This window comes from Aethalodelphis obliquidens, unplaced genomic scaffold (assembly GCF_003676395.1).
Source record: "Aethalodelphis obliquidens isolate GAN/ISIS:26980383/991018 unplaced genomic scaffold, ASM367639v1 scaffold63, whole genome shotgun sequence".
Classification (NCBI taxonomy): Eukaryota; Metazoa; Chordata; class Mammalia; order Artiodactyla; family Delphinidae; genus Aethalodelphis; species Aethalodelphis obliquidens.
In genome coordinates, this window is record NW_020838007.1 from 7,540,991 (window position 1) to 7,563,734 (window position 22,744).

General features: G+C 45.7%; 1 protein-coding gene across 2 annotated transcripts in view; it reads left to right on the forward strand.

Annotated features, from left to right (window-relative positions):
• The window catches only part of L3MBTL4 (L3MBTL histone methyl-lysine binding protein 4), a 300,018-nt gene that overhangs the window by 27,190 nt on the left and 250,084 nt on the right, over positions 1-22,744 (forward strand). For both annotated transcript variants that reach the window (XM_027088566.1, XM_027088565.1), the window contains exon 3: positions 16,242-16,333. In XM_027088566.1, the coding sequence (XP_026944367.1) occupies positions 16,242-16,333 (92 nt within the window). The remainder of the gene's footprint in view (positions 1-16,241; positions 16,334-22,744) is intronic.

Below are 22,744 nucleotides of genomic sequence, written 5' to 3' on the forward strand. Positions count from 1 at the left end.
ATGTTGCCTATGTTGCTTTATGCAATTAAGCATAAAGCTATAGAAAGCCAGGTTTTAGAAGTTTATGACACTGCTATTTTAATTTTGCTGTGTGTTGAAAAGTATTTTACTGAGATGAGCCTATAGTTTGCCATTTTCTTTGTACTTTTAATTATCTATAATTGTCTTCACAGGGCTTGGTATATTAGGAGAAATTATTTTTCGCTGATAGTTGTCGTAATTAATTTTTTATAATAACAAGTCTGAATTCAATAATTCAGGACGTAGTTTGACAAGGAAGCTATATTTTATTGATGATTTTTAAAGCACAGAAAGGATCCTTGGGAATTGAAACCAGCTATTTAAATTAGTGCACATTTATGGCTTATCAGAGTGATGGAGCCATGAAATAAGACATTTATGCCAAAACTAAACCTTGGGGAAATCACTTCTTTCATATTTAGAGTGATTAGCTGATTTATTAGATACCTCCCAGCCCGAAGCTTTATGACTATATTTAAACCTATTTTGGAGAGTTAACATCATAAGCTTTCTGTACAGAAAACGCTAGGATAGTGCAAGGTTTTTCTAGACAACATGTGCTGTTATAGTTTCCCAAGCATCAGCTTAATGGGACAGGAAAATATTAGCTATGGATGTGTTTTTAAAGTTCTTTTATAATTTCTGTATTTTATACAGTGAACCTCAGTTCAAATCAGAGAATACAGTAAATGCTATGTGATACCTCTTGTCCTAAGCTATTTTATTATTTGTGGATTCCTACTTATTTTTCAGGCTAATGAAGTATGATTATTTGATCCATTTGTTGAGCATTTAGAAACTTTTTGGTAGTGAGTTTGAACAGTTTACTAAATATCAATTATTCCTGATTACAGTTCAGTGTTAGTTTCCTGTAACCATGACTTAGCAGTTCCAACAGCAGAAGTTTGTTGTCTTCTGGTTCCTCGGGTTAGAAGCCTGACATGGGTCCCACTGGGCTAAAGTCAGTGGGCAGGGCTGCGTCCCTTCCAGAGGCTCGAGGGGAGGAACTGTTTCCTGCCTTTTCCAGCTTCTACGGGTCACCTGCACTCCTTGGCTCGTGGCCCCTTCCTCTGTCTTCACAGCCAGCAAAGGAGCATCTCTTGGGTTTTTCTGCCATAGTCACATCTTCCTCTGACCACAGCTGGGAAAACTTCTGCACTTTCAGGGACCCCTGTGATTATATTGGACCCACGTGGATAAGCCAAGATGATCTCCCCATCTCAAGAAGCTTAATCACAGCAGCAAAATCACTTTTGCCATATAACATAGCATGTTAACAGTTTCTGGGGGTTAGGGTAGGGACATCTTTGGGGGCTGTTATTCTGCCTCCACAAGTTCTAAGTTGCAGAATCACTTTGAGCCTCCTTGCAGGAAGTAGGAATTATTGTGTACCTGTTGCTAAGGGAATGGCACCATTATTGAGCTCCTTTATTTTAGGGTTTTTTAGTCGCGAGGTCTACAGTTATGGCACTTTCCTGTTGCATGTACACAGCATTAATATTCTAGTCAGGACCAAGGGGCCCTCATAACAAAAGAATCCTAAAGAGCTCAGTGGCAAAGAGGCCAATGGGGACTAATGAAATCCTTGCTGCTGCTTTGAATATGCTTTTCAGGAATTTAATTTCACAAAACCGTTCTAGATGTTTTTACATTAAAAATTTTCTTTAAACAGTGCTAATTTATCATTCAACTAATAAAATTACTCTATTTTGCCCCAAATGGTCTGCTAGTGAACTGAAATTCAGTGTTCCTTCATGGATTTAAAACTTATATTCCCTGAGAATGATTAGTGTTTTGAAAGGTTAGCAAGCTGTGACGTTAAGATATGATTTGGGGAATAATTTATTTTAAACACTTTCAGCATCAAGAGAACAAACAATCTCTTTTTTGGGGGGGCGCTGCATTGGGTCTTTGTTGCTGTGCGAGGGCTTTCTCTAGTTGTGGCGAGCAGGGGCTACTCTCTGTTGTGGTGCGCGGGCTTCTCATTGCGGTGGCTTCTCTAGTTGCGGAGCACGGGCTCTGGGCGCGTGGGCTTCAGTAGTTGTGGCACGTGGGCTCAGTAGTTGCGGCGCTCAGGCTCTAGGGCATGCAGGCCTCAGTAGTTGTGGCGCACGGGCTTAGCTGCTCTGCAGCACATGGGATCTTCCCCGACCAGGGCTCGAACCTGTATCCCCTGCATTAGCAGGCGGATTCTTAACCAGTGTACCACCAGGGAAGTCCCTAAACAATCTTGAATAATATTTTAAGTATGTCCATTAATTGAAGTCCAGCAGGGGATGTCTTGAGTAGAGGAAACTCTAAATTCTGATCAACAGAATTAATTAAATTAATGAAAGTAGCAGTAACAACTGGAGCTCTGTTATATTCACCAGATTACAGGAGATGTCTCTAGGATACAGAGAAGCAAACATCAAGGGAAATATGTAGTTAATCATTTTATGAAGAGGATATTGCCAACTCATACAGACGGATGTTAATTTGATAACTGATAGCATGGTATTCATAGGGGAGTATTTTAATATCAACCTGTAGTCATTTGGGTCTTCTTCACGGTGTCTCGGTAATACAGGTTATTCTCGTAGACCTGCCTTCCCCACCTCCACTACATATCAAGGGGGAAACCAGTTAACATGGGAAAATCTGCACACAAATGTCTCTTTACTGTAAACTTCACCATCACCTGAATATTCCCGTAAGAACCTGGAGCTTTCTTAGTTCTTCTTTCTCCTCTAGTGACAGACCTGGGCCCCCTCAGGAACCCTGATGCGCATTCAACCCCCTGTTCAAGTGACCCTTCACCTCTTTGGCCTTGTCTCCTTGTTCTCGTCCCTGTGTCCACAGTCACCCGTCTGGTCTGATCTCTCAGTTGAGGTGATGAGTGTCTCTTCCTCTCCTCCACCTCCTCTTGTTTCCCTTCCTCGTCCTCCCCTTCTTTCTTCTCTCCTCCTCCTTCATCACTTGCTCTCTCTTTGTATCCTGATACATCAGTCTGTCCTGGATTTTATGTCTCAGTGCTTTATCTTCTATCAGGTTTTTACTCTCTGCCTTCCATTTGAGTGTTGAGATTCCGCTGTGTTTCAGCTATGATTCTCTTCCCATTTTGCACTTTTTCTCTTGATGACTGCTGTTATCTGGATGGTACCCCGGTTGTTTCTGCCTCACTGCAGGTTCAAATCTCAGCTCCAAGCTGGAAGTGGATTCCACCTGGTTATCACTCTCCCCAGTCTTCTTTTCTCTCTATTCTTTTAATGCTGTCACCATTTACCCATTCTCCTAAATATATGCATCTTAACCTTAATTACTAAGCAAGTGAGGAAAACTAACTAAAGATGTGGGAGAAGTTGTTGTTGTTTTTTAATTAAAACAAGAGAGAATAATACAGGCATTTCTGTAGCAACGTGTTTGAAACTCTGGAGTAACTGGATGATTTCCTAGCTAGTGATTATTAAAATGCACCCAGGAAAAGTTGAACATTTGAATAGGTCATACAGTAAAAGAGACTGGAAGATGAGGTCCAGCCAGGATCACAGCTGAACTATTCTTCAACTTTAAAAGAACAGATCATTCCAATGGTATTCAGACTCTTCCAAGCCACATAAAAAGGTGAAAAATTTTTTATGAAGCCAGCATATGAGATTTGAGGAATGTAATATAAAAACCAAAACTCTAGGGCTTCCCTGGTGGCGCAGTGGTTGAGAGTCCACCTGCTGATGCAGGGGATACGGGTTCATGCCCCGGTCTGGGAAGATCCCACATGCCGCGGAGCGGCTGGGCCCGTGAGCCATGGCCGCTGAGCCTGCGCGTCCGGAGCCTGTGCTCCACAATGGGAGAGGCCACAACAGTGAGAGGCCAGCGTACCGCAAAAAAACCCAAAAACCAAAACTCTAGACTGCAAATGCATATCACATACAAATATGAAATTCTAAATAAATATTGCCAAGTATAATCTAGCAATATATTAGAAAAATGATATCCTATTACCAAGGAGGGTATAGTATTCAGTAGTGTAAACTTCACCAGTGAAACAGAGTTCAGTATTGTAAAATCTGCCAACATAATTCACACATCAACAGATTAAAAGGGAAAAGCCATATAATGATCTTTAACACTGAAAAAGACTTTTGGTAGAATTTAACTGCCATTCCTAGCAAAAATTTGTATGTAAAATAGCATTGAATATAATTAAAATTATTTACCAAAATGTAATAGCAAATATACTGAATAGCTAAACATCAAAACCATTTACATTAAAATCAGGAAATAGAGGTGCCCACTATCACCATTGCTATTCACTACTTTCTTGGCGATTTTAGTGAATGAAATAAAAAACAAAATTTAATGAGTGGTATAAACTTTGGAAAGAGATAAAGCTATATTTTTTTGCAGCTGATGTGATTTTATACCTAGAAAACCCAGGAGAATCTAATTATAAGCTACTATTCAATAGAATTAATATAAGAAAATTGAGGTGGTTGGATAGAGGATAAGTATAAAAAGTCATTAGCTTTTTCTGTATGTCATCAGCACCTAGAAATTGAAAAGGGAAAAATATTGCACGCATAAAAGCAATAATGTATAAAATATTTAGAATAAGTTGAACAGGAAATGTGAAGGACCTTGTTAAGAAAACTAGAAAATTCTATTGATACATATAAATTAATATGTGAACAAATGGAAATACATGCCACAAAAATGTCAGTTTCCATCAAATTAACAGTTAATCCAATTCCAAAATAGAATCCAAACTGGTTTTAATTTAAATTGGATACAGGTATTTTATACTGAAATCCAAGACATTCTGGTAGTATAGTAATAGACCAAGAATCTGTGGGACAGAATAGAGAAACCAGAAAGAGATGTGAGAATGTAATATATTACACATAGGCTAATATACACAATGTACATGGGTAAATCATTGTAGGAGGACAGACCATAGATTATTTAGTAGGTTATGTTTGCCAAACTGATCATCTGTCTAAAAAATTAATTCCTAGTAGATTGAAGACTTAAATGTTAAAAAAAAAAGTTTTACAAGAATATCTGTAGGAGACAAAATGAATTCTCTAGGAGTGAAGAAGAACTCAGTCAGGAATGGAAACTGTATTCTGTAAGTGAAATGTGGACATATCAAAATGAGTTTTAATGAATCTGAAAATTTCGTTATTTCACCCTTTCTGGAGGATGTTTTCATTGGATGTATAATTCTCACTTGACAGTTTCATGGTTTCATTGCATTGAAGATGTCATTCCATTGCCTTGTTGCTTCCATTCTTTCTGGTGGGAAGTCTGCAGAGCCCCTCCTGCTAATACTGCCTAGCTGCTTTCTCTGTTATATTTTCTCCTTAACACTTATTGCCATCTGACATACTATGTATTTTACTTATTTATCATCTGTCTTCACACACTAGAATTTATGGTGGGTAATGGTAGGGATTTTTGTTAGTTTGTTTCGTGCTGTATTATAAGCTTGTAGCATATAAGCATTATGGTTAATATTTGTTGAATGAAAAATGAAAATGTAATGCCCTGAAGACAATGTTGATTGTTTTGTCCACCGTGTTCTTATAGCCCTTAGTTCATGTCTCTGCAGTTGGATATTCCTTTTTGTATAATAGTTGCCTGGTTCCCCACTAAGCTATAAGCTTCTTGAGGGGAAAAAAACGATATCTTCTTCTTTGAATCATTAGCAACTAACACAGGGCCTGTGTCACAGAAAACCCTGTTTGTTGAATCAATGAGCACACCTGGCTTGCACTGTTTTCTTGTTTTGTTTTGTTGAAATATAGTTGATGTGCAATATTCTGTTAGTTTCAGGTGAACTACATAGTGATTTGACATTTGCATACCTTATGAAATGATCACCACGATAAGCCTAGTGACCATCTGTCCCTGTACAAAGCTATTACAATATTATTGGCCATATTTGCATTGGTTTTCTCTGTTTCGGTCATACATGACTCCTCCGTCACCGTAGTCTGGCAGCTCTTTGAGTTGTTACTTCTGAAGATTACTATTTCCAGTTTGCATTTCTACTGCATACCTGTAAACTTTGTCCTCCTCACAGACTATGCTTCCAGCCTTTCTCCTGTTCACCTCTGGGCTTCGTTGGACCAGCACCCTTTCCTTGTTTTCTTATAGAAACCATCTTGAGGCTAATCCCACCATCTGTCTTTGATCCCATCTCTTTCCCCAGCTTCAGGTCCCTGCTTTTTCCTACATCTTTAGTCATTCTCCATGTTAAAGTCTCAGGTAAAGGCCATGTAAGTCCTTCCAATTACTAAAATTAGTGACCTTTGTTGAGTCCTCAAGCTGTTTTATATTTTTATTAAATTTGATAGCTACTACTCCCTACTTCTTGAAGGTATTTCCTCCTTCATTCGTCCTGTTCTCTGGTTGCTCCTTCTCACTATCCATTACTGATTGTTTTTCTTCTGCCCACATCTGACATACTTCCGTTCCCTAGAATTCTGCTCTTGGTCCCACTACCTACTTTGTGCTCTTCATACACTCCTGGCGAATCTCAGCCCCCTGTACACTGATGGCCATGAAATCCAAGTTCCTAGTCCTGATCTTTCTCCTGAAAAAGCCATTTTTAATGCCCCCTAGATAGTTCATCCTGCATATCCTTTAGACCCTTTAGAATTCAGAGGTTTAGCATCTCTGAAAATGTATTCATCTTGCCCTCTACGCCTGTCTCGGTACAGTCATAAACTCGGTCTCCCTCCCACCTCACTGCTGTCCAGCATGTCAGATCCTGCTCACATCTCTCCCTGACTCCTCTCTGCTCCTCTCCGTCCTCACCAGCTGTATCACATCAAGACCTCCTCATCTAGGGCTGGCTTGTTGAAACAGCCACCTTTCTGCTACCTCTGGAATCAGTTCTCTCTCCTTATTCTACTCCATAATCTCTACAACTGCAACCAGCAGTGTCTTTAAAAAAAATCAAAACTACCAAAAAACCAGCAATGGGCAGGGCAGAGGAGAAACAAGTCCAAAACTTATTATGGCATTTCTTTCCTTAAAAACTTCTGCGGGTTTCACAGCATGTATATAGGCTTAAGACTAAAATTCTTCCCATGGTGTTTTAATTAGATTTCTTTTGCAAGGAAGAGAGATCACTCCAGCTTCCTCAGGAAATGGACCGTACTGTAAAATTCATGCTGGGGGAGGATGGGGACTTTTGGAAATTCAAGAACAGGACTGTGGTCAAAGAGTTCTCAGTCCTGCCCCTGTCTCTAGGGCCATTTGCAGCTGGAGCTGACCCTCATTCCGGAGCTGGAGCTCTCCAACATGAGCTGCTTCAGAGGGAGGGCTTGTGAAAACAGCTCACAGGCATCCCGCCAAGAGTTTCTGATTCAGTAGATGCCCAAGATTTTGATTGATGCCCCAGCTTTGTATTTCTAACAGTTCCCCAGGTGATACTGATGCTGTAGTTCTGAGTACCACACTTTGAGAACTTTATCCTTTAAGGCACATGTCACATCATCTGGGAAGCCTTCTTTGATGATATCAACCATAATTAGTTTTCTCTCTACTTTGTAGGTTTCTTCACGTTAATTAAGAACAGTGGTTCTCAAACTTAAGCATGCATCAGAATCACTTAGAAAAATTGTTAAAGTGGAGAGTTTGTGAATCATTAAGTCTGGGGTATGGCCTCCAAAATTTGCATTTCTCACAAGTTCCAGGGGGTGACCACACTTTGAAAACCACCATATTAGAATAAGTTGTTTACACACCTCTCTTCTCTGCTGTACACAGGTTTCCGGTGTTGGTCCTGTGCATTGTTATTCTGTCCACTTGTGGCAGCACCTGGGGAAATGGCTGAGTCACCGCATTTTGGACCCTGAAATCCTCTCTTGGTCACACCCTCAGAACCACGGGTCCTTCTACGCCTTCGTTCCGTGGAAGCTTGTCAAAGCACTCGCGTCCTGTGTGTTAGCTTTTCTGTTCCTCAGTGTTCGTCAGTAGTTTCCTGACTTCCTGCGCCCCTGGCCACGTGGGGCCTCTGGAGCATTTCATCTTATGTGCTCGAGGCTGGTGCCCCTCATCCACTGGGCTGTCTCCTCATCGGTGCCCAGCTGTCCATGGACTGAACTATCTGCTCCGCTCCCAGACTGCCGGGAGCCCCTCTGAGAGTCACCGGCTTGGCCGAGCGGCTCTCAGGACGGCCTCGTGGGCCTCACATCTGTCCTAGAGGAATTTCCATCACTGTCCTGCCCTTGTGCTCCCAGCGTGACGCACTCCTGGTCATGGAGATCGAGATCCTGGGGTGATGTCTTCTCTCTCCTTCCCGAAGTTTCTCTGACGTTAGTAGGGCCCTTCCTCTGCTGTGTTCTCAGAGCCTTCTGTCCTGCACATCCCCCTGGGTCACCCCCTCTTCTAGGAGCCTCATCTCTGTCTTCCGGTTCTTGTTCCTCAGCTGATGGATTGAAATGCCCTCTGCTGCCTGCAGTCCTTAAGAATGAGAAGAGCTCCTTTTTCGTGATGTGACTGGTGCCCCTCCAGCTCTCCTGTGACCTGTCTCTTCTCCTCGTCTGCAAGCCTCTCAGAGTGTGGCACACTTGCTGCTTCCCTGAGACTTTCTTTTCAGGGTTTGGCCTCGTGCAGTCTGACCTCCGAGCACATTCTTCCACTGAAGCCTCTGTCCCTGAGGTCACGGTGACACCCTGGCCGCCTGGCCGCAGCTGCTTCTCCCAGGTTGGTCTCACTGGACCTTGTTCCGCATCGGACGGTGCTGGTCCTTCAGCCCTTGGGACCCTCTGCCGCCCTGACTTCCGGGTCTTGTGTGTGTCCCCGGGTCCCTGCCAATTCCCCTTGTCCCCATCCTCCTCCCCACCTCTTCACTCACCCCGATATGGATGTGCACGTTCTGACCTTGGTTCTTCTTTCTCCACGTTTCTCAGTTGTTGCCTCTTGCTGAAAAATTTGGGATCTCCTTTTGTTGGATATATATGCTTAGATTCTTCCAGATACCTAAAACTCAACATCTCTGACAATAACCCGTCCTCCTTGCAGCCTCCTGCGTAGCTCCTTCGATTTGCTTATCCCCCACTGGGTTCCCCCGATGGGTCCTCCTCCCTGGACCACCTCGCCCTGCCCCACCCCGCCCCTGACAGTTAGTTGTTGGCCGAGGTCCTTCGGTTTTAGCTCTGCGTCGCCCCTTGGCTCCCCGCCTTTCTCTAGGGAACGCCCTCGTTACCTCTGCCTGGACTGTTGTCATCGTTCCGCCTTCAGTCTTTGTCTCTGGCATTTGTTTCCTTCTTACTCAGCACTGGTGCTAGAGCAAGTTCTTCCTTCCGACTTGGAAGAACTTGCCCGATTCCACGGTTACTTCCTCCCCGTGCAGCGACCCTGCCTTCTGCTCCGTGTGTCCCACAGGCTCCGTGGTGACGCCCAGACGGGCGTTGTCAGGGGCTCTTCCCTCTGCAACCTGTCCCTTTGCTCCTGCTGCCCCTGCCTGGACTGCCTGCTGACTTTCTGGTTGTCTGGGAGAGCAGCAGTCTCCAGGAAGCATCCTCTGGTCAGAATTAATCCTTCTTTATTTTGTTCCCAGATGCATCGTCTGGGTTTCTTAACTGGTGCACGTTAACACTTGCGTCTGCCTGTTTATTCACAGGAACGTTGAGTCCCCCCGTATGCCGGGTGAGGGTGACACTTGTCTGTCTGCACGTGTGTCTCCCCCACTAGAGTAGGTGTCACGTGAGCACGAGTCAAGTGCCCGAGCATTTCCTGGCGTGTCCTGGCTCTCAGCTCCCGCTACACGCAGGGAAATGAGCAACAACTGGTTTTGAATTCAGTACTGGAATGAGACGCAGCGTACATTTGCAAATGAAAAATGTTCTCAGCAGAGCAGGCAGAAGTCCTTGCTACTGAGACACGCAGAGTTATTACCATGTGAGAGGTTGGGAAGTGCAGTTATATTCATGGAGCTTCCGTTTTGGGGTTATTTCCCAGCAGTGACAAGTTGTTAGAACGTTGGGAAAATTGTATCATTTCCAGTTGGTACCACAAAGGGAGGCATTATTTATATCTGTGTGTAATAAAATTGGTTGGTTGCTACCGACAACCAACAACAAAAAAATGTTTTTCTCACATTTTCTAAGATGCTGCCGATGGAGCCGGATGCAACATAACTTTTGAAATGAAGTTGAAACGTTGGTGTCAAAGACTGTGATTATGGTTAATGGAATTGGGGAGGTGTCTCTCAGGGACATGAGTTATAGGATTTACGTGGTTCTGTCCTTAAGAATGACAGTTTATTCATTCTTCACCCCCGGCCATTTTCAATTTTAGTTTAGAAAATCACTAATAAATACTGTGCAGTTTCCTAGAACTAGGTGTTCTTAGTGTCAGGTGAGGCTTCATCTGTCAGTCTCTGCTCTCCAAGGGGGATGAATGTGATGCCAAGTGGCCAGAGCGTGGGACAGGCAGCGTACCTGTACTCACGGGGTGTCTCATGATGGGGCTCCTAGAAAGATACTTTTGTAGGTAAAAATGGGGTCATACTAGAGAGAATATTCTTATAGCCCCCCTATTGATGAAACATTTTAATTTAATTTTAAAATTTTTACTTATTTATTTTTGGAAACAGTTTTTATCTATTTTTGATTCTATAATATATGGTTAAATTTTAATGTATGTTTGGCCCCCAAAGAAAATTTGATATATAGTTTTGTTTGTTGACAGATCATGCCTTTTTTGGGCAATGAATTTAAAATCAGCATGCATCACTTTTTAAATGAGGAAGAGAATGTTTAAAATCATATAATTAAATATGATAAAATTACCTTCAATTAACAATATACTGTTATAATATTTTTTGGTTTTTTATTGAAGTATAGCTGACTTACAGTGATTCAGGTGCACAGCAAAGTAATTCAGTTATGTGTGTGTGTGTATATATATATATATATTATATATATGTGTATATATAATATATATATTTTTTTCAAATTTTTTTCCATTATAGGGTATTACAAGATAGAAAGAAATTTAAGGTTTGAAAAAAATCACAGAGCTAGATGACAGCTAGGGCTTCTTTCCATTTTTAAACAGCATGCTGTGCTTTTTATGTTATGGAATTTTATAAGAGGAGTTGAGAACAAAAAACACTAGCACGCACATATGGAGGACTGTTCATATAAAGAGCTGAAATAAAGGAGTAGAGGTGGTTTTCTATCCATTTAAATAAACGGAATTATTCCAAACTCCAGATCTGAAATGATAAAGCAGGACACAATTGTGGTTTACAGGATTAACAGGTATGTGGTCTGGGATGTATCCTGCTCAGTGTGCCAACCCCTTTTCCAAGGGCGATGTTGCTGCCTGGTCCTCTTAGACATGGTGAGCCCTTTGTAAAGGGGGTGCTTCTAAGAGCTAACCCTATGCATCCCAGTGTCTGCTGTCTGTGAGGACGTGGCCTGGCTCAAGTGCACCTGTGCTTTCATAAGGTGTAACACACATGCACACGCCACCAGCCTCCAGCCCATCCAAGCACTGCTTTCTTTCAGCATTTTGAATAAACTGTCCCATTCTCTCCTGGCCTGAAAGGCTTCTGTTGAGAAATTCGCTCATAGTGTTATGGGGTTTCCCTTGTATGTGACGTCTCTCTTTCTCTTGCTACTCTTAAAATTCTTTCTTTGTCTTTGACTTTTGACTATTTAATTATAATGTGTCTCTGTGTAATCCTATTTGGGTTCAACCTGTTTGGGGCCCTTTTGGGCCTCATGGATGTGAAATGTCCATTTCTCTAAGTTTTCCACCATTATTGCTTCAGATACACTTGCCGTCCCTTTCTCTTTCTCTTCTCCTTCTGGAATTTCCATAATGCGAATATTGTTTCTTTTTACCATGTCCCATAATTCCGCCCAGCTTTCTTCTCTCTTATCCTCCTTTTTTCCTGTTGCTCCTCTGACTGGGGAATTTCCAGTGTCCTATCCTCCAGGTTGCCGAGCCTTTCTCCTGCATGGTCCAGTCTACTCTTGAAGCTCTCTGTTGAACTTTTCAGTGCGGTTAGTGTATTTTTGAGCTCCAGGGCTGTTTTGTTGTTGTTGTGGTTGTTTTGATGGTGGCTGTCTCCTTGTTGAGCTTCTTGTTTTGTTCATGCATTGTTTTTCTAGTTTCATTTAGTTGTCTGTGTTTTCTTGTAGTTAATTAAGCTTCCTCTGGAGGACTATTCTGAATTCTTTGTCTGACAGTTCATAATTCCCTCTTTTTTAGGGTCAGTCATTGGAGCTTTACTGGTTTCCTTTGCTGGTGTCATAGTTACCTGGCTTTTCATGACCCTTGATTCCTCACGTTGGAATCTGTGCGTCTGAGTAGTGGGGCTCGTCTTCCAGGCTGTGCAGTTTGCTTTGGCAGAGACGGTTCCTCACCAGTCAGCTCAGCTTGGGTTTCTGGGCGTGTCTGCTGGTAAAGCCCTTGGGCAGGTGGGCCTGCTGTTAGGGTTTATTTGGGGTGAGGCATCTGTTTGAGCTCAGAGGACAGGGATGGGGGCTGTGCCCTGGCCCAGAACAGGTGGACAGGACGGCTGGCTGGGCTCCTCCCCAGGTGGGGCTGGAGGGTGGGCTCTGCAGTCGCCTGGGCTCTCTGGTCAGGCTCATTGGACGGCCAGGACTGGGCACGTATTCAGTAGTGGATGGGGTGTGAGTTAGCTTCCCTCCCTGGCAGGGCAGCAGGCTGCGACCTAGGGCTTACACAGCTCATCGTTGGGGGCCTGAATCAGGCCTGAGTGTGCACTGAATTACCTGGTTGGGTGAGGCCACTGGCTCTGCTCTGCAGACACAGGAGGCCCCAGGCTGTGCTCCCTTTTCAGGCGCCCATGTGCGGAGGGCTGTGGAGTGGGCTTCACAGTGTCCCCTGTGGTCTGGGTGGATTCCTGGGGGACAGGCTGTACTCAGTGGTGAGCAGGGCTGTGAGGTAGGTCCCCTGCCCAGGTGCAGTGGGTGAAGCAGCTTGAAAGCCAGTAAGGCTCTTTGTTTGTCATCTTACCTCAAGCTGACCCGCACCCCAGTTCCCTGGCTGAACGGGGCCACAGGCTTTGCTCAAGTGCCGCCAGGCACACATCTTCCAGGACTGTCCCAGCGCTTCTGGTCGATGGGTCTGGAAGGCTCTCTCTACGTGGGCTGGGACGCAACATCTGGCGTGGGCTTGGACAGAGCAGGCTCAGGGCCAACAGAACTCCTCCCTGAGGGTCCGTAGGTATGCAGGTATGCACCCCATCGAGCTCCCTCATCAGACTGCGCCCTGAGTTGGTTCTGCAGGTGAGCAGAGCTGCAGGTTGGGGTCCCCACCTGGGTGATGCAGGTGTGAATTCCATCCTGAGATCCCTGTGCGGATGTCATGAGCCCCTCCCCCCTCTCCATCACAGTCAGTCCCCAGCGTTGTGCCCTCCAGATTCCACTGCAGTCCCCGTGGGGCGACGTCAGAATAGGGGCTCCCACATAGTGACCCAGGATTCTGGGGATGAGGGCCGGTTGTCCCCGGGGTCCTCATTTCCCACTGGATGAGCCTGAGGCTTGGGGAGGCCTGGGGGAGGGGCAGTGTGGTCAGCGTCACCTGCAGCCCCTACTCTCCCCTCCCACTGTGTCCTTCTGGGCATCCATCTGGGTCTCTGTGGTGCAGACGCGGCTTCAACCACACCCCCGGGTCTGGGTTCTCTCAGTGTGTCTTGGTCTTGAATAGTTGTTCGTGGTTCTTGTGAGGAATGACCTTCTTCTATGTTGGGGACGACATGGTGATGTCACCCCTCACACACAAGTTTTTCAGGAACACAGCTGTTGTAGAAAACGAGACATTTATATTTGCTGTGGAGCCAACGCTGCTGTAATGTTTTTGGTAACGCTTATAATTGTGATGTTGTAAAACGCTTATGTGAAAATAGGGATGTTGAGTAATCTTACCAGAGAATATTCAGGGTTTATCAAATTCCTTTCTGTGTTTAGCAGAATAAAATATCTCATGTCGTGTAGAAATGGCAGCAAATCTTCTAGTGCTGTGATGGCTAACAGACTGCGAGCTCCTTGGTGGGAATCACACAGAGATGTCGCACTGTTTCCAAAGCAGGGAAATCCATTGATAACAGTTCTCTCAGCCTTATTTGATGGTTAAAGTGCTTTTTAAAATTCTTTTACTTTAATAAGTGTATTTCTTAGCAAGAACAGGTCAGTGTCTTGTGATTGATAAACAGTAGTTATTAATGTGCATGCTCTGTGGGTCTGTTTTAAACTGTAATTTGATATGATTTTTTCCTTATAACCTGAGCTTAAATTACTTTTTTTTGTCTATTGGATATATGAATATTAAAGGGAAAAATTATACACATTATTTATTTCTTTTTCATTTACTAGACCAGGGACTGGGTCATATTCTTATTCCAGCGGGCAGCATGCTTCTTGGCATGTGAAGAGGAGCTCAGAACATATTTTTTAAGTGATTAGAAGTCCATATTACTTCTTCCTGCACAGCTGGTGGAGTTTCGTGTTTGTTATTCCATCAGGTTGCTTTACCGTCTTGAGAGGTTCTGAATGTTTGACTTGGAGGTGTGCCTAACTACCTGTCACCGCCAACATGCTCGTAGTTCTGACCTTTCACCATCTGGACCTTCCTCGGGAACACTTCACAACAAGATAAATGTTAAAATTAATGTTCACAGAGCCCTTTTGACCAGAATTCTCCAGGAGCGTGTGTGTATGAGTGTGTGTGTGCAACTGTGCGTGTGTGTGTGGTTGGTTATAATAATGCTTGTCGAGAATTTTAAAACTGCAGAAGGTAACAAGGAAAGAATATTTACATTAATCCCACCACCCGCGTATAATCACCGTTAATATTTTGCTGTTTCTTTCCAATTTCTTTTCTGTGCGTGTGTGCTTGTATATGCAGACACACATATAGGCCTATTGCCTTGCATGAAGAAGGGGCTTTATAAGTATGTGAAAAACAAATGTTTTAATATATATAATAATTTGTATTTTAAAAATTAAGATCATAAAATATATACTGTTTTGTTTCCTTACTTTGATAATAAATTCTCAAGATATCCCAGAAAATTCCCAAGATATTTTATAAAAAGTATAGTTTTTGACTTCATAATCATATATGTATATATGTGTATATGTATATATAAATATCATTTATTTAACTTTTCTCCCATGTTAATATTACTTTGCATTTTTGCTGTAATAATTGTGTGATGTCCATTTTCACCATCAGCTTTTATGAGGACCACTTCCTTAGCATATTAACCCTAGAGAAGGAGTTACTGGAACATAGAATATAAACTTAAAACAGTTATTAATCTTTTTTGCCAGATTTTTATTATTTAAAATGATATTTGTATTGAATTACAAAGGATAGTTATTCATCTAGAAAAGCGGAAAACTAAAGTACAAAGAAAAATGGGAAGAAATTATTTATAATCCCGGCACCTAAAGATGACTTCAATTACGATTTTGATTTACATGATTTTAGTGTTTTTTGTTTCCATTATATACTTTACCAAAAAGGATCATTTTGTTTCCTAAACTTTTTTTCCCCACTTAGTGTATCATTAACATAGCCTTTCTCTGCCATTCAGCAGTCTTCTGCAATGTAATTTTATGAGCTGTTATTAAAACGACACATCTGTACAGTGCATTTAATCAGCCCTCTCTTCAGTTTGTTTCCACTATTTCACTATTATGAAGGGTTCTAGGATAAACTCTTGGGCACATCACCGTAATTGCATTAAGACAAATTCCTAGGAGAATGGCTGGCTCAAAGTACGCAAATAATTTTTAAGGCTTTTGACAGTTTGCACGTTGCCTTTCGACAGGTTGTACCAATTGGCATTCCCACAAAGAGGAGGTAGGAAAGTGAAAGGAAATTACAAAAAAAAAGTTCAGGTCCTTCACCTTAAAAGTAACCAAATCACCTTCTAGAGAACCTGTGCCTGTTCTCCCTTCTTTGAGCGGGGGCTGGGGGCACACGTCCTGCGTGTCATCAGTGGTCGGTGATGGGGTGTGTTCATAAGTCTGTTCTAACCCAGGAAAAGCTGGGGATGTGAGGTGACGTGATTGTACCAGATGCTCACAGAACGCCAGCGATAAGGCTCCTTGCTGTTAGTTGCTTGGTCTTCTGATCATCGGTTTAAGTAATTAGCCTCCTTCTTGGATTTATCTTCAACTGCATAATTTTTCAGTCACTAATTGTCTCAAGAACAGCCCTTGTGTTTTCTCTTCCAGCCCCTGCGGTGGCCACGCGTGAGGCCTGGTCTTGGGAGCAGTACTTGAAGGAACAGGAGGCCGTGGCAGCGCCCGTTGAGCTGTTTTCCAAGGTGAACAAATCCCTGAAGGTCTTACAGTTTTGCAGGGAATCCATTGAAATGAAATCGTTTGCCTAGACAGCATACCGACTTATCTGACTTGTAGGCTTTGCTGGGGATTGACATAACAAAGCAATCCAAGCCTTAGTGACTCTGTGTGTGCTCTGGGGCCGGCCCGCCTGGGTTGAAACCTAGCGCTGCCACCTCGGGCAGGCCATCCAGTCTCTCTGTGCCTCGGGGTCCTTGCTCGTAAAGCAGGGGAATCACCACACCTGCCTCCTTGGGTCGCTGTACGTGTGAAGGACGTCGGATATAACAGGCACGTGGTAGACACCAAGCGTGAGTCCTTCTTCTTCTTCGCCGACGTTACCTGCATCTGTCCACCCAAGGATCAGTGCCAGGCATCTGTTTTGATGTGCTGCATGAAGTGGTGGGTCAGGCAGCAAGTTGGAGGGGACAGTGAACCCCCTAAAGCAGATTGTCCCTGACTGTAGGGACGCCCGGAGCAGCCCCGGTAGACTTGCTCCACCCAATGACTCCTGGCACCAGGGGCTTGCAGCTCTGGGGTTCATCTTGGTACCCAAGGTACCAAACCTTCCAATGCCCTTTCTCTTCTTCTCGGGCTATGTTTTCATTATTTCAGGGGTGATCTGAATTTTAAAAAATCGTATCAGATTTGCATCATTATATTGCATCTTAACCAGCAGAGAGAAGCTAAAACTTTTTATTTGCTTCACTTGTCATGACATCCGTTGAGTTACTTGTAGTACGTTTTATTATGTGAGAAGGCTAGCAGTTTTAATCTAGGACATGGCAGTGGAACCGGGGAGAAGAGGTGTAGCCGGCACGGAATGAAAGCAGAGCCAAGTGTTGGCACCTCACAATTTAAGACACACTGAATCTCGACTTGTGGGTTCTCCACCCAGTCCTCATACCAGGTGCTTCCAGGGAGCTTTGGGAAACACGGACATACATGTTCCTGAGACCTGCTGAACTAGAACCTCAGGGTGTGGCCAGGGAGGCCATGGGTTGGAAGCCTCCTCGGGGCTCCTGTGCGCAGGTAGAGGTCCCCTGGGGGAGAAGGCTTAAGGTCTGTGCAGGTTCTGCTGAGGACTCGGGTCCTGCTGCCCCCACTGCCGTCATGTAACAAGACTTAGGGCGTTCGTTCCACTAAGCGTGTAAGTTCCCGAGGTGACAGGATGCACAGTGCCTGTTCTCAGTGTGCTCTTGTCACCAGCTGTGTTGAGTGGCTTCCGGAAACCTCTCCTTAGTTCTGAGTGTAGATGCTCTTTACAGAGGGTTGGCTTTGACCGGGGTGACCCAGTGTAACTTGTAGTCGCCCTTTCCAGCTCACCCTGTGCCGTCTCCTGCCCTTCCTGCAGTGGTTACTCCAGGTCAGAGGGTAGAGGGCTCAGGCCAGGAGCCAGCGAAGGCCTATGCATTTCTGTGACCTCCAAGGGCAGATGTAGCCTAGCTGGGGTCCAGGATGTGAGGGCACAGGCCAGGCTGTGACCCAATGGCTGTGCTTGGTGAGATGACCGTCCAGGATCTCAAGGCAGCCAGAAGCCATGAAGGCGGAGATTGACCAAGAAGGGCACAGTGTCCTAGGAATCAGACCTGCGTGTGTCCTCGGACCAGGACCCCAGGACAGGGATCCTCTCTTACCTCCACCAGGACCCTCTGGGACTGTGTCCGATGTTTGGATGTTGGGGGTGAAGTGTGTGTGGTTCCCAGGGCAGGGCGAGTTCTGGCCGATGGCAGCAAAGTGCTAGATCCCCGTCCAGCTCCCACTTTCTCTCCTCATCTCAGCCAGCGTGTGTTCACTTTTCTCAGACTTTCTTCTTTCAGATCCTTTAAGGTCCATCAGCTCATGCAGAATGGAGTTTCTCCCCAGATTCCCCTTGGGTCCTAGTGCTGACTGAGGCACCTTCAGGGCAAGTGTGGGATTTCTGTCCTGAAGTAGATCCTGAGGCTGCGTTGGGGACCGTGCAGTGTTGGGCTGTGGGCCATATAGCCTCCCGCTTGACCTTCTAAGACCCAGAAGGTCAGGGGAGGGGAGCAGGGGGCGGGGCACACCATCTGCATGGTTCCTTGGCTAAAACTATGACTTCCTCAAGCTTCTGCACTCTAACCTCTGTCAGCTCTGAAGGTGACAGTGAGGCATGAGCACAGCGGGCAGCAGCCGCATCTGATGTGGTGGCCGCCTTTCCCTTCACTCGGAGCTTCACAGTCAAGCCACTCACGTGTGGCTTGACAGTGAAACTCAGGCTCCGTGTGTGCAAAGCACCACGTAAGACCTGGACAGAAACACTAGTGTGCTTGTGACACGGACTCTTAAAGTTTGGCCATCCAGTTGGGGTGTAAGATATGCCCAGAAAACATGATAACAGCACGAGGGAGAATTGTTGATTGTCCGTGGAATATGCAAGTAATGAGCTTACTAGGTGTTCTGTGCTGAGATGGGGCTTCGTCCCACCTGCGTGTGAAGGGGAAGTCACCACCTGTTACTTCTGGTTTGTCCTGAGGATGGAAGATGTTGCCCTAACTGAGCATTTGTACATATATATATATATGCTCTGTATATGCTATATATACACAATACATATGTGTGTGTGTGTGTGTGTGTGTATATGTAAGATGAAGTAAGCATGGTTTATGATCGAAAATAGGTTTCAATAGAATAAAAAAGGCAGGTGGTACACGCCAGCCTTCCAAGCAGGAGGATCAGACTGAACTCAGTTTTGTGTTGGTATTGTGCTCTTGACTATTAATGTTCATTTTCATTGTGTAAATATTATAACCATGGTGTTCAGGTCAGCCAGCTGAGATGGAACTCTTCAGCTTTTAATAGTGAAATGTTGAAAATAAAACTTAGAATAGTTTGCATATCCTGAATGGAAAACTACTCAAAAGAGTATTGCTTTACTTTTAATATATAGTTTCCATTCTAATATTCAAGTTTTAGAAAACATACCAATGACACACACAGAAACACACACTGTCAGTTCTGTCATGCAGATCAGATACGGATTCTACCAAGAAAATGTGTGGGTATTTTTAAAGAAGAGTCCACTTATTTCATTTGCACGTGGGTTTTTTTGCATCTTGTAGGTCTATTTTAAATATCTTTTTGTACAAGACAAAGTTTTTCACTTTTTATAATTTATTTTACCATCTGGAGTAATGAGTATACAAGGATGTAAACACCTTCTGTTGACGTAGAAAATTTTAAAACATTTTCTCTTCATTACTGGTGGAATGTGCCAATCTCGATTTGATTTAAACTTTAAAAGATTGTTTTGAGGTTGGTTTTAAGAACTTTTCTCTGTCCTCTCTCCCTGACAGTCATCTCATCAGATGTGTCTCCCTAAAGCCTTCTTCCTTCCTGTCGATCGTCACAGGTCCACACCTGTCGGCCTGGAGTTGAGGCCGCGGGGTCTGGCCCATCACATGGGGCTTCTCCGGGCCTGTGGGGCTGGTCCCCACGCGGGCTCCGCTTGACTATTCCATCTTTATCCGAGTTTGCAGGCCTTTTGTGTCTCTTGTTCTTTGAACCTCATGGGTCCTTGCTCCCCTCAGACCCCCCTCTTTCATGAAGCTGCCCTGGCCCGCCCACCCTGCCTTGTCTGCTCGGACCTGCCAGGCGCCCCCATCTGCACGTCTGAAGGGCGGCGGACGGGACAGGAGTAGCATGAAGACGGGACCCAGATCTCCACCTGGGGTCAGATCACTGTCGCGCTCCAACTGAGGGAGCACAGCCGCCCTAGCTCTGAACTGCCCTCTGGGGACAGGGAGCCCCCCCAAGCCCCACATCCCTGCTGTCCTCGGCCATCCTCCCGGGACGCTCTGCTTCTTATCCCCAGGCAGGTGTTCCTGTCTCCAGCCGGCATGGGGTTGCCAGGTAGATTAGGCCCCTGAAAAGCAGGGAGACTTGCACATTTAAAAAATAGTTTGGTATTTCAGAACAAAATGAAAGTAATCATGAGAAAGTTAAAAGTCTCTGGGATGTCTTCATATATCTTTTATAGTTTAGTAATATAGTTCTAATTTGAATTCCATGTGGCTAGGTGTATTAATTTCCTTTTGCTGCTGTAACAAATTACCACAGTGGCTTGAAACAACACAAATTTATTACCTTAAAATTCAGAACGTCCCAAGTCTAAACTGGAGCCAGCAGGGTTGCATTCGTTCTGCAGGCTGTGGGGAGGATCTATTTCCTTGCCTATTCTAGCTTCTGGGGGGCCACCTGCATCCGTTGGCTTGTGAGCCCACGTCACTCCAGCCCGTTTCCATCCTTAGGTCTCCTTCCCTGGTCCTTCTGCCTCCCTCTTATAAGGACCTTTGTGATGGCATTGGGCCACCTGGACACTGCAGGACCTTCTCCCCATCTTCAGATTCTTCACTTAATCACGTCCACAAAACCCCTTTTGCCGTGTGAGGTACCGGCATCGCAGGTTCCAGGGTTAGGACCTGCACGTCTTCGGGGGCCACTGTCCTGCCGACCACAGGTGCCACCATCTCCTTTCCATTGCTGGTGCTTCTCTGTCCTGGCCCCTGGCCCGAGTGACTTCTTATGAGTCTGTTCCCTCGCCTTATCCTCCCGTGATTCCGCTCTCCCCACCTGGGGTGAAACAAGCGTTGCAGCGTCCTCAGTGGCTCCAGCCCAGATGCACACCCGCTCCCCCGTGGCCTCTGCTTCCCAAGAGCCTTGCGTGCTGTGGCCGGGCCTGGCCGCCCTCCAGGGCCTCAGTCGGTTGCCCCCTGTCTCCTAGGAGGGCGGCTCTCTGAGGCATCTTCCCTCACTCCCGGCAGGAGGTGGTCACCCCTGGGATGGATATGGTGAGACCCTCTTCGCTTCCTGTCACCAGCCTTCACTCCCTGCACCGCCCTTCCTCCTTCCCCTGTTGCCCTGGGCGAAGTTCCCTCCTCCGTCTGGCATCCCTTTACCTGTGCGCGGAGCCCTCCCAGTCCAGCTTTCCGGGAGATCACGGATCCGCTGCATCGGTCCTCATCCTCACACGGGTCCTCACCCCCCAGGTTACAAACACTCCTGTCGATTCCAGCTTGAAGACGAACACTGCCCCGGGCTCTGCATTCTCCTCTCCATTTTATCTCCCGAGTCTGGTGTAACTTCTTAAAATTTCAGGCTGCATTTTCTCTTTCCTTGGTTCTTCTAACCTTTTCCTCCTCTAGCCTCTGCATCCTGACCTTTCCTGCCATCGCTGCCTGATGCTCCCCCTCAGAAGTGACCCCCAGGATTTCAGATCCGCCACGTGCTCAGCTTCATCTTACACCTCCCCACCCCAGCACCCTGTCCATGCTCAGCCCCTCATGGTGCTCAGTCCGGCCCCCGCCTCGCAGGCCCTTCCTTCTCCTGTGACGTAGTCTGAGGCCGTTCTCTGTGGCTCCCCGGGCATCTCATCATCTCCTGAACCCCGTTCCTCCAGACGCACCGGGTTCCTGGTCTTGGGGCTCTTCCCCTCCGTCTCTCCGCCTGCACCCCCTGCCCCTGCGAAGGCACACAGCTCTCCTGCCTGCGGCGCAGCTTACATCCCCGGCCCCTTGTCCTGGGAGAGGTTGGCGGGGGTCCTTCCTCTCTGTGCCCCGTGTGTGTTCGGTGGCCTAGTCAGCTCACCTTCACCTCCTAATTCTTCAGTACCTTCTCTGTGCACCTACCACTCCTGCCTTAATTTAGGAATAAGCCCTGCTCTTTTTTCCCACACACATTGTAGCTGAAGTTTCTTAAATGCTCTCAATCCAGGCTGGCCCCGCCGTGAACCTGTCCTGCGGGTGGTTGCCAGAATCATCTTTGTAAAGTGCGGCTCTGTTTATCATTTGTGTACTGGGTGTGTTTGACCACGTTAGTTGTCATTCTCTGGGATGACAGGTAGGTGTATTTTGCTCCTTAGTGGAATTGTAATCTCCTGGAAGACTGACTGGGTTTCCTTCTTAATTCCTCTCTGCGTGTTGGTTCCCTGGGACAGGAACACTTTTGAGCGCCTTTTATTTACTCAGGGCTTTTCATAGGCTGCCTCTTCAAGTCCTTCCAGCCTCTTCCCCCCTCACTGTATAGAGAAGGGGCCTGTAGTGCATTCTTCTGACTCTTAGTTGATTTAGCTGAAAAAGGCAGCCGGCATCACCCCCCCTCCAGGACCGCTGAAGACTCACATACGATGTACATAACATGTTCAGCATGACGCCGTGTCTGACGTGTAGTTCACTTTACTAAATGCCAGCAGCTCTTCAAACCACTCTTCTCTTGGGTCCCAGTCCTGTGCTTCTCGGAACCATCCCTTGTCTGGAATGCCAGCCCGGCCTGCTCCCCGGCCCTGCTCCCCAGGCCCTGCTCCCCAGGCCCTGCTCCCCAGCCCTGCTCCCCAGGCCCTGCTCCCCGGCCCTGCTCCCCGGCCCTGCTCCCCAGGC